At 44.7% G+C, this 17,446-nt stretch overlaps 1 protein-coding gene across 1 annotated transcript in view; it reads left to right on the top strand.

The window, feature by feature from the left end:
- The window catches only part of LOC135393223 (uncharacterized), a 42,313-nt gene extending 30,995 nt beyond the window's left edge, over positions 1-11,318 (top strand). Inside the window, exon 2 of the mRNA XM_064623711.1 lies at positions 9,576-11,318. Within this exon, the coding sequence (XP_064479781.1) occupies positions 9,576-11,210 (1,635 nt within the window). The 3' untranslated portion in view covers positions 11,211-11,318. The remainder of the gene's footprint in view (positions 1-9,575) is intronic.
- Positions 11,319-17,446: the final 6,128 nt, after the last annotated feature.

Below are 17,446 nucleotides of genomic sequence, written 5' to 3'. Positions count from 1 at the left end.
TCAATATTGTCGTGCAAGGTCTGATGTATCTTCACTTATTGAAACTCAACAAACATATCAATTGTGGTTGGCCACAGGACGATTTTCATCTAATACTCTCCTGTACGCCATTCAAGAATCTTCATACAAAGAAAGGAAACATCAATAAGAGACTGTGCAAGTTCATCGCAACAAAGTGCAAGTTGTTGAAGCAATACAAACACGGCAACAACATATCGCATGCGTTAATCAACGCTTGATTCAAGCGCCCAATAATCAGAACAAACTATTTATGTATTCGGAATTCATCAATCAAGACAACAAACGAAAACTTCAGAGTTTGGAATAGAACTGTAATTTATCGAAATAAACAAGTGTATAACTGAAATAATAAATGTAATGTTCGTTATCAATGTAGTGTAGTCTACACATCGCAACGAAAACAACCGATTAGTATGCTGAGATTGAAGATTGCAAAGGAGACGTTTATTCCACACTATGTACAAGGATCCTCGCATGGAATCAGCGCTGGCAATCTAGGAGAGTTTACACGACCACACTCTATACAACCCCGACATCCGAAGGATAAAATTGTAGAAGAAGAATCGCTAATTGAAATTTAGAGGCATGTTGCATCAATCTTTGTTTACAAAAGAGGATCACTAATATTTTGCGAAAGCTTATTTTATGAATTAAATTGCTTGGTGTGTATATTTCTCATCGATTGGACAGCTGACAATATATGTCGAAACGAATCTATTCTCAAATGACGCGATGCAAGTGATGGACAAGTATGACGTCCAGGCGCAGTCTACAATTCTAATCAACAAGGCATAGAATTGCAATCAGATTTTGGGAGAATCGAATCACACAACTGTCATCAGAAATGTTTAACCACTATACAATGAAGACGTGTACTATGCATAAACACACTGGAAGATATATAATTGTAATAAGTAAATATTAGTTTTGCAAACTTAACCAAAGCAGCACAGATCACACAGAAACACAGAATCACACAGAGGTTTCATTAGCCATACTGAAACACTATGAGTCTATTCATTATGTCATGGCATATGAGGCACTACAAATGGAAAGGGCATAATTTAATTTTAGAAGATTTTAGCTCATAATGAGACAAAACGCAAACTCCACACCAAAGACCCCTGTTGAAATTTTCAGTCAAAACTGTACACTCTTTCTTACATTTTTTAAAGATACAGATTAAAAATCTGTATATATAGTCACACATGGTATACAAGCTATTTGTTTGTACATTAATTGCTAAAATTTATCAGATCACATTCCGGAGCAGTGGAGACTATCACACATCAGTAAGTGTTTAATTAAATTTGAACGGGTGCAACAATTTACGAACTGAGTTGTACAAAGTGCAATTTCACAATACGCAAGCTTTAGCTGGCTCATTTTGACACGCGAAGGTTTTAAGAACTCTTTCATGACGACAGAGAATTTAATCGAATGGATTGATATTTTCTATATACACTATAACGTAATATGAATTGTCTATGTCGCGGATATTACAAGTTACGAATATTTTTCGAACGAAGTTTACTTAAGTCTCGAAGAAATGGTCACCTGCGTCGACGAACCGGTTTTCGGGAGAAAGCAACACGCTCACGTGGGGTGCCGCGTTAACGCGTCGGGCGCCAAATCGCGTTCGGTTTCGGAACGGTGTCCGGGAAACGTTGCCCGGTATGTTGCCAAAATGCATTCGACAACGCGGGTGACCATTTCTTCGAGTTTTAAGTAAGCGTACAAGTAAAAAAGTAAGTAAGTAAAGTAAAAAAATAGGCAGATATATCATTCTGCCTATTCAGAATTTTTTACGCTTGCTTAAAAACTCTGCGGTGTTTTGCGATCTGCAAAACGAGAGAGAGAGAGAGAGAGAGAGAGAAGAAAAAATGCCACACTTGTATTATTAACCGAAAATGCTTGAATGGAATTGATGTTATACAAAGGGTCCCTTGACCATCATGTTAAACTCATTTTATCCACTGATTGAGCGGCTTAAGAGCGCTGCTAGCGTGACATTATACAATAACAACGAATACACTGATGATGATAAATGGGGAAATTCGCCACCTGGGTTTGTGGCCCACAACCGACAGCCTTAATGCCGTCATTATAGATTATAAAGATTCAAGTTGAAAAGCGTAATATAAATGTTCCCTATGACTTGCTAAGTGCCCGCTTTGTGTCCCCCCCCCCCCGCCATATTACTCGTGTCATACTACCTTCACTCGTTCTGAGACCTTTGTCCTACATTTTGCAATTGATCCGTTCACCGTATGTGCATCTGTTTGCATTTTCGTCGCTTGTAGGCGTCCTGGTGTGGCCCCGACTCTGTCGCGACTCATATCCCATCTTTTTCTGTTACCTCATCACCGCCATCATCAGGTTATATTAAAAAGGGTGTAACATAGTTACAAATGAAACCTATTGACATTGACCACGGTTAAGGATATAATGTCATGATTGTTCAGTATATGGCCCCATGTTGAAGTGTAAATTAGGAAACCCCAACCGGAGTTTGAGACTTCATAAATGAAAATGCACTACTTGATATTGCCTTTTGCTATGAGGTACACTAGAAGTCAAGAGTCTTCTGCCTCAATACGTGATCTGTTCCTGGTGCCTAACACCCTTCACTCGAAATGGGACTGCCAAGTACTCGGTTGACATTCAGATCACAAGATGGTTCTTGAGATGCACCATATAAAATTTAAGCATGACAGACCTAAAATCCAGATATTCCACGATATTTCTTGGGCAGATCCTTGTACAAATTTTAATTGGGTCTGTAGCATCTCGAGAAATGTTAATATGGCCTGAAATTTTTTCAAGGCCACTGTACACATGTCCACAAGAAAGTTCGTGTCCAAGAAGCCTTACAGGGGGAGGGGGTAATATGTTTATTAAGAAAAAAAAAGAAGGAAAGGCTAGCCAGGCAAAGAGCCGGCTTGCTATTCCAAAAAAATGGGAAAAACGAAAAAGAGAAGGAAGGAAAGATAAAGGAAAAAAACGGGGAAAACTAAAAAGACAAGGTTTACACTTAAGGACCATGGCTGACACGCGAAGCTTAGCATCTTAAACGTCGCATAAACAAAATTCGGTAACCCTGGTTTCAGGTTTGACGAAGGCACTGAAGGAGGAAATGAGGAAATTAAGTGAGACTAAAAAGAAATATTATAGCTACGTCTTTGTTGCGTACTCCCAGCAAATTTGGCATATGACTACTCAAAGTATCGAGCAAAAGAGGAACAAAATGACGCACAGCAGAGAACAGATTATATAGAAGATGTGGGAAACTCCTAATTGATCTATCACCGTTGTCGCACAACTTAAAGTCCCGAATTATTATTAGTATGACATTACTTTAAAGCAGCACTTGTATCTCTATTTCTTATTATGCCACTGTGGGAGGTAAATATGAAGAAGTCTTCTGCGGGTAGATTGGCAAAGGAAAAAAGTGGATATGCTAGTCCAAAAAGTCTCGGGACTGATTACTTCAGGACGCGATATTGTGGTCTTCTGGGCAAGACAATATTCCGAATGATTTTCTTAGAAGGTACGCCGAGTAAGCTGCGCAATTCCTCAAAATTAGTTTCCAGATATCGCTGAACGAAGGGACTGTCCCGAACGAATGGAAATGCGCTCGTATAAAACCGATACATAAGGCAGGAGTCCCGACTTTGGTTTCGAATTTTCTCTTCTTTCCAGCTTTTGTGAATTGCTAAAGCACATCTTTTGGAAACAATTAACATCATGATCAAGTAACAGCATTCCTTGCAGCATATCTTTCGTGGGGGCTACTCCGCTGTCATGGCCCTGTTTGATTTCATCCACGACTTTGCATTTGCTTTATATAATAACCTACAAATTGAAATATTGGTTTTGCATCTCTCCAGGGCATTTGACCGTGTACGTACCCTATAGAAAGCTGACACATAATACCAAGATCATGGATTGGCTTCGGGACTGATTCCCTGTCTGATCGAACCCCATATACCTGGGGTATACGACAGGAGTCAGTCTTGAGACTTTTGCTGTTTCTTGTCTATATGCACGATATGTTAAGTAACATTAATTGTAAAGCATGTTTATTCGCTGATGACTGCGTAACATATCGCGCGATATATTCCGAAAAACATAGGGATGTCTGAACGTGCGTCCTCAATATGCCGATCGTTCTCTCTCTCTCTTTCTTTCTTTTTTTTCTGTGTGCTTTGCTTATGGCTCACCTTGTTCGCCTTATATTACGCACCTTTGCAAAGCAGTTTAGAACACATCAACGAGTGGTGTTACAAATTGCAAATCAATTTGAACACCGACAAAACTGTGTCTATGCTGTTATATGTAGAACAAAGGCTTTGCCAACATCATAGTATACTTGCAAGGGAGCTTAGTACAAATATCTTGGGGTCGCCGTCCCGTCCGATTTTAGATGGAATTTTCACGTGCACTTAATAGGCATCACAGTCAAGAGAAAGCCTCTTCTATCTCAGAAGAACACTTCATTATGCTACTGCTTAGGTCAGACTACCGGTATATAGAACACTCGTGTTACCGATCGTCACGTTCGCGAAGGTAACTTGTCACCCCTTTGCTGCGTCTCTTTTGCGGGTTTCTTTCGAATTGTCGCCACTGCACGAGTGTATTATGTGTATATATTATATAATTAATGTACGTTCCCTACTCCTTCCAAGGTTACTTCTGGAACCAGTATTCTGAAATAAATGTATAAATCGTTATATTTTCGTGTCGTCCCCTTTGTCTTCCGGATTCCTTCCCTTTACTGACTGCTCATATGCAGACTGTACAATTCTATCGCTTCCGTTGGTTAGCTGCAGTTAACGTATATCTCACGCTTATAGCCCACCACCGACTTAAACATGAGAGAAACTGATGTTCTGAGGCTGGAACACATAGAAGGGACAGATACAAACAAGCCTCAAATCGTTGACTTAAACATGTGTATCACAGTCCCCCGTCACCGGACCTCGCAACCTGGAAGGTAAAGGTCGCTCAGATGAAAGGAACGATGAGCACATATCACGAATATCACTACCCAAAGGCAGAACCGGCTGCTCGAACACGTCTTTATCGTTATCAAAGTACACGTGTCCCAGACCCGAGGGCTGACAGGGACGCGCCGACGAATGTCAGCACTGATATCTGGGTGTGCCATTCGTTTGCTCCTGCAGGTGACACTCAAGGGGCATTTTGCATGCAGAGCAAAGAAAAGGCACGCTCATGGGTTAACGGCAGGTGTGTAATCACGTGAGGAGTAGCACTGAAATGAGCCGCGAGAGGCGATTAGATCGCATAGCGCCGAGATACGCTTGGCGCCATTTCTCGGCAGGAACATCGGCGGGTACATATGACAACCGCCGAACGGCTCACCAGTCCTTCTAGCCCACCATAGCAGACTGATCAGACGACCAATGTTTCCGACGCCATGTTCTGTAAAAAAAAAAAAAAGCAGAAAAGAAAAAGAAAGGTAGCCGTTTCTGGTGCGCATGCGTCTCTCGGCAGAACAACGCGCGCGAAAGAAGCCCGCCGTCACCTTGTCAATTGTCGGTGTCAGATCGCAGCCGAGGTCACTTGCGAGCCCTAGGAGTGGACGCAACGTACAACGTCACATCGTGACGGAGGTGCCCGTCATTTCTCACGTGTCTTCCACGGGAGAAGGAGAGAGCTCTCCGCACTCGTGAGAATCAATCGACTGCTGCGTGCGATATTTTGCTGCTACGCTCATATCTTTTGCGTGAAAACCTTATTTAGTGATAGGACATTCCATCACGATCAAAAAACTTTTTTTTTTCTCGGTCTTAGACTGCTCATTTAAATGCAACGTTTCTCGTTTTGATTGAGTATTGTTTCCAACGGCTGCCCACGAGTCCCCGACAGCCGTGCCCATTGTGCTCTCGAGAGGCGACAGAAGGGCCTTACTAACTGCATGGTTTCAACCCCTGGCTCTGCAGCAATGGCGCCGGGACATCACGGCTCAGTCTCTAATGCATTCCGTAGACCCAACTCTGTCGTTTTCTTTCCCTGCCCGTCTCCTACGCCGTTTTACCTCCCTCCTGCGTAGACTCCGGCACAATGTTGCTTTCACCCTGCAATTCAAGTGTATGATCTGATGCTGTGACACGGGCCTCTGTTACACCTGCAGTGCCGTGGCGACCGCCCAGGACGTTCTTATGGAATGTTCACTCTACTGCCTGCAAAGGCGGACATTGTGTGGTGAGCTGGCCCGCATCAGCAAGAGGCCGCTCACCTTAGCTGCGCTCATTGACCCCTATGAAGATCCTGGGCTCCATCGTCGGGTCCTTCACCTGTTCATGGACTTCCTGTCGTCCACTGGATTGCTTCAGACGCCCTTTAGTTCTTTCGTGTGTTTTCATCCTTCCTTCATCATCTTCACATAACGTTCCCGTGCAATGGGGTAGGGTACCGCACCACCGCGGTGAAACACCCCATCTCATCGTCATCATTTATTCTTGTTGTTATTGTTCCATCGATAATATTTCTCGTTTGCTTAGATAATGTCTCTCTAAAACCAGTTTACAGTGAGATGGAAGTCTGTTCTTAAATTTTTTTGGCGTGCTATTGTTTGTTTTTGATAGAATTCTTGTTGTGCTCTTGAAGCGAATAATTATAACGTCTATTTCTATCTATAGTTGATCAATAAAAAAATTTCGCCTCTGTACACCGGTCCTAAGAATATTTCCATTTGGATGAAAGAATGTGAAAGTGAGAGAGAGATATTTCCCCGCCCCATAGATTGACAAAGGACGTTCAGTTTCTTTGCCTTGGGCTGTATAGAGGGAGAGAGAGAGAGTGACCTCAAGTAGCAAAGATTGGCTGTACTGTGTAAAGCTTGTCTGTATGTGTTGGATACCTCTGTCAAGGTAATGTTTATAGTGCCTGAGTAGGACGAAAATTATATGTTGTTTGACTAGATTGGGTCGTAAGGATGATTTTATGATAGTTCAAAAGATAGATTACTTCCATTTCAATTTATTAAATTTGTGATGTTTCTTGTTTTCATTGTTTGTTTCGATATTATTTTCCTGCATGTGTCTGTTGTTTACGCGTTGGCAGATGCGCCGTTTAGAGTGTTTCTCTGCTATTCAGTGTTAAGTGCATCCATGTTTCTCGTTTTGATAGATTGTTTTTCAATTGTTTATCTTTTGTGTACCTCTTGTTTACGTGTTGGATGGTGCATTATTTTGGTTCTCTATTAGCTGTTGATTGTGTTTCTCATTATTTCCTCGCATGTGTGCTTTTCAAATCATAAGAAATTGATTAATTGTGTCGTGTTGGAATAGTCAACTTAGCTTCCCATATTATTTATTAAGTGTGTTGCATTCCTTCTGCTTTCTATTTTGGATGAATTTTCCTCTCAACTTAGCTTCCTATATTCCTGATTATGTGTATTGTGTTTCTTCCGTTTCATTTTTTTTGGCTGGGTTTTTCTCCTTCACGCAGAGTTACAACATAATTCCTGCAACTATTTGGCTTTACTGTACTTGCAGGTAAAGCATCCACCGCACGGTTGTTGTAGCGGAAAAAAATTACGAATGAAGGCGGCCAAGGGCAAAAATCGCGAATCAAGTTGGCCCAGGTGTGACGGCACCATCGCTTGGTGGGGTTGTCGGCTTGCATGTTCCTTCTTGTATGTAAACCGACCACCGCACAATTGTTGTAGCGGCAAAATTATGAATGAGTCGGCCGAGAGTGAAAAAAAAAAGTGAATGAATTCGGCCCCGGTGTTGTCATTGTGCATGCCCCTACTTGCGTGTAAACCGCCTATTGCGCAGCTGTTGTAGCGAAAAAATTATGAAAGAAGTCAGCCCAGGAGGAAAAATTGCCAAAGTCGGGCCAGGTGTGATGGTATCATCACCTGACTGGGATGACAGTGTGCATGTCCCTACTTACATGTAAACCACTCACGCGCCGCCTGAAAAAATTGCGAACAAAGTCGGCCCAAGCGGAAAAATCGCCAAAGAAGTCGGCCCAGGTGAAAAAATACAGAACGATAGGGGCACGCGCCAGCTCTCCGGCTCGCTGGTAGGCACTTGGACAGCCCCTCACCCGTGTGTACCATACTTGCATGTAAACCACTCACGCGTCACCTGAAAAAATTGCGAACGAAGTCGGCCCAGGCGGAAAACTCGCCAAAGAAGTCGGCCCAGGAAGAAAACTGCACAACGATAAGGGCGCACCAAGCCCGTCCGCCCGCTGGTAAGCACCCGGACAGCCCTCACCAGCGCACCACCCACCGCACGCTGGAAAAAAATAAGAAATTGCTAGAGAAGTCGGCCCAGGTTGAAAAATGTACGACAGTATACGAATGCACAACCCAACTTAGCTATTGTTCTTGAAGTTACGTACATCTATCAGAACTTTGTAATTAAAACTCCACTATGGTGCTCACACATAATAATCTGAGACTTTTTATAATAAAACTTGTTATTTTGATTGTAACCATATTGATTAAAAATATCTTCTTTGACTAAATGTGCTATACCGTTGCTAAAAGTTGCGTGATTACCACTAATAAAAAATATTGTGTATGATGCGTAATACCCCTTTAATGCTATTGCATCATACGTGTAATAAGTATGATCCTTGTTACGTGTATCGTATTGTGTTTCTTCTGTATCAGGTTTTTTGGCTGGGGTTTTCTCCTTCACACTGTCATAACATAATTCCCGACACTAATGACTTTAATATATATATTTTCACTTCTACTTTTGTGTATGGATATCCTTTGCATGTCTATGCTTGCATGTAAACCGCCTACTGCACACCTGTTGTAGCGGGAAAAAATTTGCGATTCAAATCGGCACAGATGAAAAAAATGACGAAAGAAGTCAGCCCAGGCTGAAAATGTGCGACGGTGGCGCTGCCCTGGCGGCAATGTCTGAGTCCGGACACCTATCTATACTACTGTCGACGTTTCGGCAGTCAGCGCTGCCTTCAACTTTGGATGCTCACGAATACGTATATTTGAAACGTCAGTATATAAATTGACGTTTCAAATATACGTATTCTTGAGGATCCAAAGAAGAAAAAGATATATGCTGCAGAGAGAGAGAGAGAGATTCTGCAATATTTCTTGTTATAGGATTGGAAGACTCTTTCTGATTTCGTGGGAGTTTTATGCTACTGAGTATTGTTCTCCGCTATAGCGGGATTTCGGGATCCCGGGCTCTGAACTCTAATAGTGACGCCACATGCCCACAAAATAATGAAGGGCTAAATGTTTGTATTACGTGTTGGACAAAATTGGATGGCACTTCCTGCGTTGTGCGTATGTGTAATCGCACTGGGTACACAACCATATTCAGCTGACGTCGAAATGTAAAAAAGTGCACGTATCGACCAGGTTCATTACGTGGAACCATGTCCAGAAACGGACAGCTTTGAACTTCTAATTTGCGCTAATAAAGGTACGGTGTGAGGTGCTCTTTCAAATGCTACGCCAGTGACCGATACAGACATTTTTCTGTGGTTGCGATAATTGTATCCAAACTAGAAATAACGTTTTGTTACACTTTCAGGGTCGTGCGGACACATTGAAGACTGAGGAAACAGGAGCCCTTCAGCACATCAACTTTAACGTCGGAAGTTCCGACGCACAAACCATGACATCGAAGCAGATGCAAAATATCGTGACAGAAAAGCAGCCAGTATTGGACGCTAATCAAACAGCTAGTGACGGTTCTTCGCCTGTCCAGCGTACGGGAACAGTCTCCGCTGATATGCTGGCCCAAGTCGTACTCGACCTTACGGACACCGTTAAAACGTTGTCGCAAAGCATACAACGCCTGTCGAACGGCATCGAGGAACAGAGGACAGAAATTTTACAACGCCTCGATACGCTTAGGACAGAGAACATGAGAGGTTTAAGCAAGATTGAGTCAGTTCCTGGTCATCTTCAAGATCTTTCGTTGCGCCTTATTAGATTGGAAAAGGAATCCACGGACAAACTAGTTGCAATAAAAGCAGCCGTAACAGCACCCAGTAAACTGTTCAGGCAAGACATCCGGAATAGTGACCCCAGTTTGAACTTGTCTGGGCAAGACCGCAACCGAAGGTCAGACAAACTGAGAGCAGAGCTGCAGCACTACACGGATTCTTCATTCCATATGAAGACGTCACAAAATACGTCGACCGAGATAGCGAATAGCGTTTCTAGAGTGGTTGCTGGCTCACTTGAAGATCTTAGCCGCAAGCTTGAGCTGTCCGAAAAGCAAAATATTGGCAGGTTCACCAGAATGGAGGCAGTTGCTGAGCAGCTTCGTGATGACTCGAAGTTCATCAGGCATTCCAGCAACTTCGTAACTGAAACGTGTAAGAAAATAGAACCACTGATCCACGAGCAAAGGGCACACGTTGCAGAACTGAGAAGAGAAATGAATGGGACTCTGGAACACCTGGAAAGATCTAATTTAAATGAGACGTGCGCATCATTTTCACATATTCAAGAAAGTGTGTACCCACTGGTCTCTTCGGCCATGGCCACAAAGAATACTCTCACGAAAATTCAAAGCGAAATTCCAGAAGAAATTCGAAACCTGAAACGTGATATCGGTGCTATTTCAACTTCCATCAAGAACATTGCTGGGAACGTTTTAACTAGGCTGGAACAAGTAGAATCTCTCGTTGGGAAGGTAAAGACTACAATAGAAGGACCTACCGAGAGGCTGAGCACAGTGAGATCAGCCTACCCCACTGTGTTTTTCCACGTACAAAATATTACAGAACACATTGCGAAGTCAAGAGCGTCGGGAAAAGATAGTAGTATCTGGAGCGAAAAGTTTGTCATCGGTGGTTACACAGCTGCACTCGAGCTCGGTGTCTCCGCTCGGAAACACAATATATGGATAGGTGCTTACTTACATCTTTGCTCTGGCTCGAGGGACTCGCTTCTGCACTGGCCATTCAGATCTAGTTATACCCTCTCCGTTATCCACTCGAGGGACCCAACGAAAGACATACACAAGGTAGTGTCACAGGATAAGCTTATTCTGTGTCCGAACGCTGTCAAGAAGAGGGACGAAGGGTGCAACAAAGGTTGTGGCTACAATGAGATCGTGACGCACGAAGCTGCTAACAAGGGCGGTCATCTCCTTAACGACGCCATCACAATCAGAGTAACGCTTCACCCTGAAGCTACAGCGACTGAGTCATAAACATTTTGGCGATGGAAAGTATCGCATGGCCTGAAATTTTCCCGTTTATTTCACGATGTGCAGTCTTCACATACGTTTAAATGAATAAATTCGTTACATAACCGCGTACTCTCTCCTTAGTGTGACTCATAGTGTTTCACGATTGCAGGTAGAGTTCAAGTTGTAGGTTAGCAGTTTTTCTTTTCCTGTTTTTCTTTCGTTATATGGGGGATAGGTTTATTGTAAAGGAGCAAGGCAAAAGTTAGGGGCCGCCTTGATATAACCCTTAAAGAAAGGGTCTCATACGCAATCATAATTTACATAATTTACGCTGTTCTCTCACTGATTGGTAGCAGCTTGGAATGTGGGCTCCTGGATAACGTAATTATGAGCACGCACAAAGAAGAAGAAAAAAACAAGGCTACGAAGAGCTACATGTAAATCTATCTGTAAAATGGTCCTAGAGTTCCAGTGAATAATCAGTGTTGTATACTTGGATGGTACTGAACTTCTCATAGGAGTTATGAGAAATGATTCCATGTGTCCGTGCAAAAAATGCAGTCTATGACTGTACAGACTATCATAAAAAGCATAATTTATGTGAGCAGCTATGAACAGGAACGGAAAGTGCCAAGACGTGAACATTGCCTGTGTAGTGATATGCAACAACCCCTTTCCAGTTGGTCGAAATACCACACAGGGTGAACATCAGACAGTGCGATGTAACTGCCCCGAATTGTTCCGCTGGAACAGGCAGGGCAGTGTACCCACCGAAACAGAAGGACTTTGGTTGGACACCTTGTTTTCTAGCAGGCTCAATACGTCATCGGGAATCCCATGATACATGAGATGCTTGCTATCCTCCTCTGCCATCTGCGTTCGCCAATTGCGTCGCCTGTGCATCTGAGGTCTGTGGGCTCTGCTTCTAACAAGCCGGGAAAGCTCGATTAGTAGTGCCTCGTGGTGTCCCGAATGGCACCTCAATGTGTGGTTTCCCATACGTTATTGCAGAGTCTCACTTCGCACATTGCCCACACTACCACCCTTCCCGCTCCGTACTCTCCGCCTCCCTCAACGAGCTGGACTCCCGTCTCCTCTCCCTCACAAAATTGCTTGGCCCCTGGCCGCATCCAGCTCACCAACGCTGTGTCCTCAAGGCTCTCTTCGCCTTTTTGGACGCCACAGGACTTCGATCCTCATTGTAACGGGACCCGTTCCTTCATTCCCCGCTTCACCTCCAGCAATGGGGTAGAGTATCGCCCCCGGCGATAAAACTCCTAACCCATCATCCTGAAATAAAGTTGTTTGTTTTCACTTCGCAAAGTTCACAGCACTGCCAGCAATGAGTATCTTACTTTAACTTCACCTAACCTCGTATACACACGAGGATTTCACAAGAAATATGCCTTGGCGAAATCAACGAGATTTCTTAAGGATACTACATTCTTTCGTAAAGAGTTCCAATTCCGTATTCCTGCCCGCATTGAAAGTAATCAGTCGTGCCAAAAGTGGTAGCTTACAAGCATTATCTTGGCTTTGCTTGGCTTGGCTTGACGAAAGGTGAGCAGGTTGAATGTAAGTTGAACCACCATGAAAGATTGCATGCATATGCACAAAGCTATGAACTTTTCTTCGATATTCTGGACCTGGAATTTTTATCTTTTAAGCTGTGAAGATCACAGTAATTATAGATAAAGCGAACAGATTTATTTTGTGCAGATTCGAATCATTCGAATTATTTTGTGCAGCTCAAGATCGCGGGTTCGATCGCGGTCCAGGGCGGTAGCAATGTTGGGAAGGTAAACATTGCTTCCAGCACCGTGTGCCGGAGATTTCTGGCGCACGTCAAAACAACGCCAGGCGGTCGAAATTATCCGCAGTCCTACACTGCGGCACGTGCAACATGTCGCCACACTGCGCAGACAAACCTTACCTGTAACATAACGGTACCATTATTATTCGAATTGATTAATAAGGCATTTCTGCGAAGGGTTCCATATGGTAGACGCAAATTCCAATTTACTACGGACAAGAGCAGTATAAGCAAGTAATCTAACGTCAGCCGGCTTAGCTCACGCTTTGCAGTTACCTTCGTGGATGGAGGCTCCGGCCACCTGCTTGTGTTTGTGGTTGCTGCGCGGGCATTATCGACGTAATGAAATAGAGCTATGGGAACACTGAGACAAAAGCGAAGCGGAAGCTGCATTTAGCAGTTACCTTGAATTTTCTTCTTCGGTAAGACAGCTCAGCTAGTTGGTCATTGGTAGAAAGCATAATGGGTAGATCTTTGTCATGACAAGGGAACAAGAGTATATAGTTGCCCTTCCAGTGGTTGTCCTTCCGTGGCTCAGTGGCTAGTGCGCTGGCGATGTCACTTCGAGACTGGGAGGTACCCGGGTTCGAATCCCGGTGCCTGCTCTGCTTCCTGGAGTTTTTCCTGGGTTTTCCTCAGACTGGGGCTCTCAGACATATGTCGGCACAGTCCCTTAGAAGTCGGCCCAGGACGCACGTTCCCAACAGAGCGTTAGTCGTGACGTTGCCTACCTCTGTGAGGCCCACAACGGCGAGCCCTCTCAGCACCACTAGCACTATAGTGGTCCTTCCACATCGGTGTCGACACAGAGCCCCTCTACGCGCGCAGCACTCTATAATCTCGATACATTTCGCGCAAACAAGAAGAACGACGAAGCTTTGTGTTTGTCATTTCTTATTACCTGTTCTTTTTTTTTCTTTTTTTGCGTCTAGCACGATATCTAGCATTTAGTATGTAGAATCGTGACTCGTTTTTGCTATATTATGTGCCCTAGTGCGTGTGTATACAGCTTTCAGAGCACGTTATTTATTGAACAACGTGGCACAAGAAAAATTTGAAACTCGATGGGAAGGTATTTCACTGCTCTTTTAAGCGAAGGAACTAGCGCGCATTATGAACGTTCTCTGACCTTCGTGCTGAAATCAGTGTGCTACCGGCAAACATTGCTTCGTAGGCCTGCGCGAAAATGTGGGACGAGCAAGGGCATCATTGATTTTCTTATCCGCTATGCGAAGTGATACCAAGGGACCGTGGTAATACGTTCGCCACTTCCTCAGGCATGGCTTCCTTCCTTGATTGCTTTGACGTTGTGCTTTAAACTGGAGTATTCGCTCTGCCATTCGCGTAATCTCGTTCTCATTGTTTCTGAGTCCACGAATGAGCATGTAAATGCAGCCGTTCATAATGGCGAGGTCGCTTTTTCAAGTTCTTTCTGGTGGGTATGGTTACTTTAGAAACAACCAATTGACATTAATGCATTGTACCATTGCGCGTCAGCAAACTTCTCGAAGCTGCGTCTTCCAGACGTTGTTACGAACAAATGGTAAGGGCACTATTGGCTCCGAGAAGTTTGGGAGTCGCCCACCGGTGTTCACCGAATGAACCATGTCGTGGGGATATTCCCGCGCAGTATTCGCACCTTACATTGCGTATCAAGGCATTGCACGTGTAAGAGGTTGTCCAGCGTTGATCTTTCCTCACTATGCATGACGAAAACGACATGTTTTCCAATTAAGTCGTATCTTCATTCCAATATGACACTTTTTACTGTTGGATAACAGTAACACAACCGAAACTGGGAACCCCACCAAGAAGCGGCACAGTGGCGCTCCCAGTGAGCGTCTCGTCTCCAATAGTTCAGGAGAATCTTATTATTCGGTGCACGTTCCAACTGATCATATTTCTTGATCCGATGATAAAGTTCATGGTGGGGATAATGCAGCAGCAACAGGTACCTACCAACTGATGATAAAGCATCCACTCGATCTTCACTGACTAGCAAGGCTTCAACGAACTGTCGCACTCCTGACAGATGACAACTTGACAAAAGTGGCATCGCCGACAGAACGAGACTCGAGCTTTATGAAGCCTCTATCTTATTTCCTCCATGTGCATGGCGAGACGTCGTGTGTCTATTCGTCTTCCTTCCTGTTGACGTGTGACTTTCAACTCTCCCGGTAGCTAAAGCACCTCCGACAGCGTGATGAATATACCCTCGGATTATGTGCAAGGCCACGCTATGACTGCGAGTAGCCTCGTATCGGCGGAACGCGTCGAGCGAGCTACTGTTTCGCGACAGCCAACTTTGTGGATCAGTCTGAGCTTATGTGCTGCTATCACGCAATGCCTTAAAGGAGCACTCAGGTGAACCCTCCGCCCCCTTTTTTTTCGCTGTGGCGTGTTCTGCAACTGATAAAATTATCTCCTGCGAAAGAGCGACGAGTGCAGGCGACCTACAGAGCGAGCGCGAGGCCTCTGTTCCGCACACCTTTAAAAAAATCATCCACTCGTAAAAAAAGCGTATGGGAAAACGAGGGAGCGTCGTGACGTAACGTGGTCCCCTGAACGGGACTCGTGACGTACAGTGGCACAACTCAAGCAGGTATAAGTGGCGCGTGAGCTGGGAAGAAAGAAACAGAGAAAAAAATTGAAGGACGATTAATGTAATTAATGCGGCGAAAATGCGATAGCATTCAGTCGGCCCGCACGCTACCACTATCCACCCCTAACTATCACTGTCTGTTACTAACTACACAGGTACAACACCGGCGCAAGCCTTCTTCACACCGGCGACGTATTTTGAAACGCTGCTTTCGCTCTACCTCCGACTCGTTCGCCCGTTTTCAGCGCCGAGCAGCGGCATCCGCTGCATGACGTCGCTTGCGTTGTTCCTCGGATACGGCAGCTCGTCGTGTTCGCTCAGAATCCGTCTTCTTTCGGCGATTACTTCACCCGCACCCCTACTCGGTTCACAATCTATTGTGTACTGGAATTCAGCCATACGCGCCTTGCACGCTCGTATCTGGCGCGCCGCCAAGACCACAGGGGTGACACAAACGCGCCATTGTGTGTAAGTACCCTCGAGCGGGTGCTTTTGGTAAAACTGCCATCTTGTCCCGGTCGCACGTAATCATGGAGGTAAGAAACTAAGGAGAGGGCTATAAGATCGGAGGGCCGTGGGACCCCTCTAGCGGTCGCTCCTGGCAATACCACGCCCATCTGGTTGCCCGGTCACGTGATCCCCACATGTTTCGGCGTTATGGCGGTCTGCGCGGAGGTTTGGAAGTTTAGCAAACCTCATCTTCAGCAAATGTCTTACTTCAAGGAGTCCATTCGCACAATACTTTGAAGGTTATGGGTTGTTTCAACATTTGCCGCGTGATAATTCACAGCAAAAGTTGACCAAAACAGAACAGAAGCCAGGCAATGTCACGATGACGTACGTACGTCTTCTAGCGATTTAGTGATTCATTGCTTCCACACTGAGATCTATCTTGTGTTTCAACGGGTGTGATAACTTCTGACTCCAAAGATGTTATGAAAGCGGAAAGTTATTCGGCCGCAGCTCGTCTCTGTATTCAGGTAAGATACGCCGCGGACATATAGGACGCCATGTTTTATGACGTCTTGCGGTTACGTTTATGGGTCACGTGTGTGGGCAACTAACCACAATGCCATGCGCGGGTCACAGCACGCTCGCTTGCATTGGGAGAGGCGCTTAGGGCATCTCCTTAGTTTCTTACCTCCATGCACGTAATAGAAAACGCCATTTTGAGGTCATGTGACTTTCTTTACATGTCGTTTTACCGCTTACCGACATATTTCCGTTGTCATAACGCCAAGAGATGAACGTATTTTGCCAGCGTAAACTATGCGGTACCTCTTCCTCAACAGTGTAGCCTATTTCTCCTTAGTTTAAGTACATCGTGAGTCTTAAGGTGCGCTCGTCATGACATTTTTGGAAGTCGTCAACAGTACGATGCCTTATGTGCAGAACTGCGCGTTTTACTGCGAGATTATCGGATAAAAGTAACTACCGGGATCGAAAGACATCCAAAACGTCGCGCAGAAACGACAACCGCATTGTTTACAAACGGTTTGGCTGCCGATCAGGGGCGCCGCCATCTCTAAGGTCACGTGTGCCTTGACGTTTGCTGTGACGTACGACCAGGACCTGTCCAGGATGCATTGCGTTCGCCCAGCACGCTTTCGTCTACGGAGGAATACACTGGATGACACCCCTGCGCCCCCCCCCAAGACCCTCTCCGTTCCCTTTTTCTACCCTTCCTTGTCCACGGTTTGACCACGGATCAACACCGACACTCTTCCTTGAAGCGGCGCTTCTAATGCTAACTCACTGAAAGGCACTGAGACTTTTCCACATAACCCGAGAATAAAGTCGGCTGGCCGCCGGCTGCTTTCTCAGACTTTTTTTTTTTCTTAA

This window comes from Ornithodoros turicata, chromosome 4, assembly GCF_037126465.1.
Source record: "Ornithodoros turicata isolate Travis chromosome 4, ASM3712646v1, whole genome shotgun sequence".
NCBI lineage: Eukaryota > Metazoa > Arthropoda > Arachnida > Ixodida > Argasidae > Ornithodoros > Ornithodoros turicata.
The sequence above is the reverse complement of the archived record's forward strand: the minus strand, read 5'-3'. Positions and strand labels throughout refer to the sequence as shown.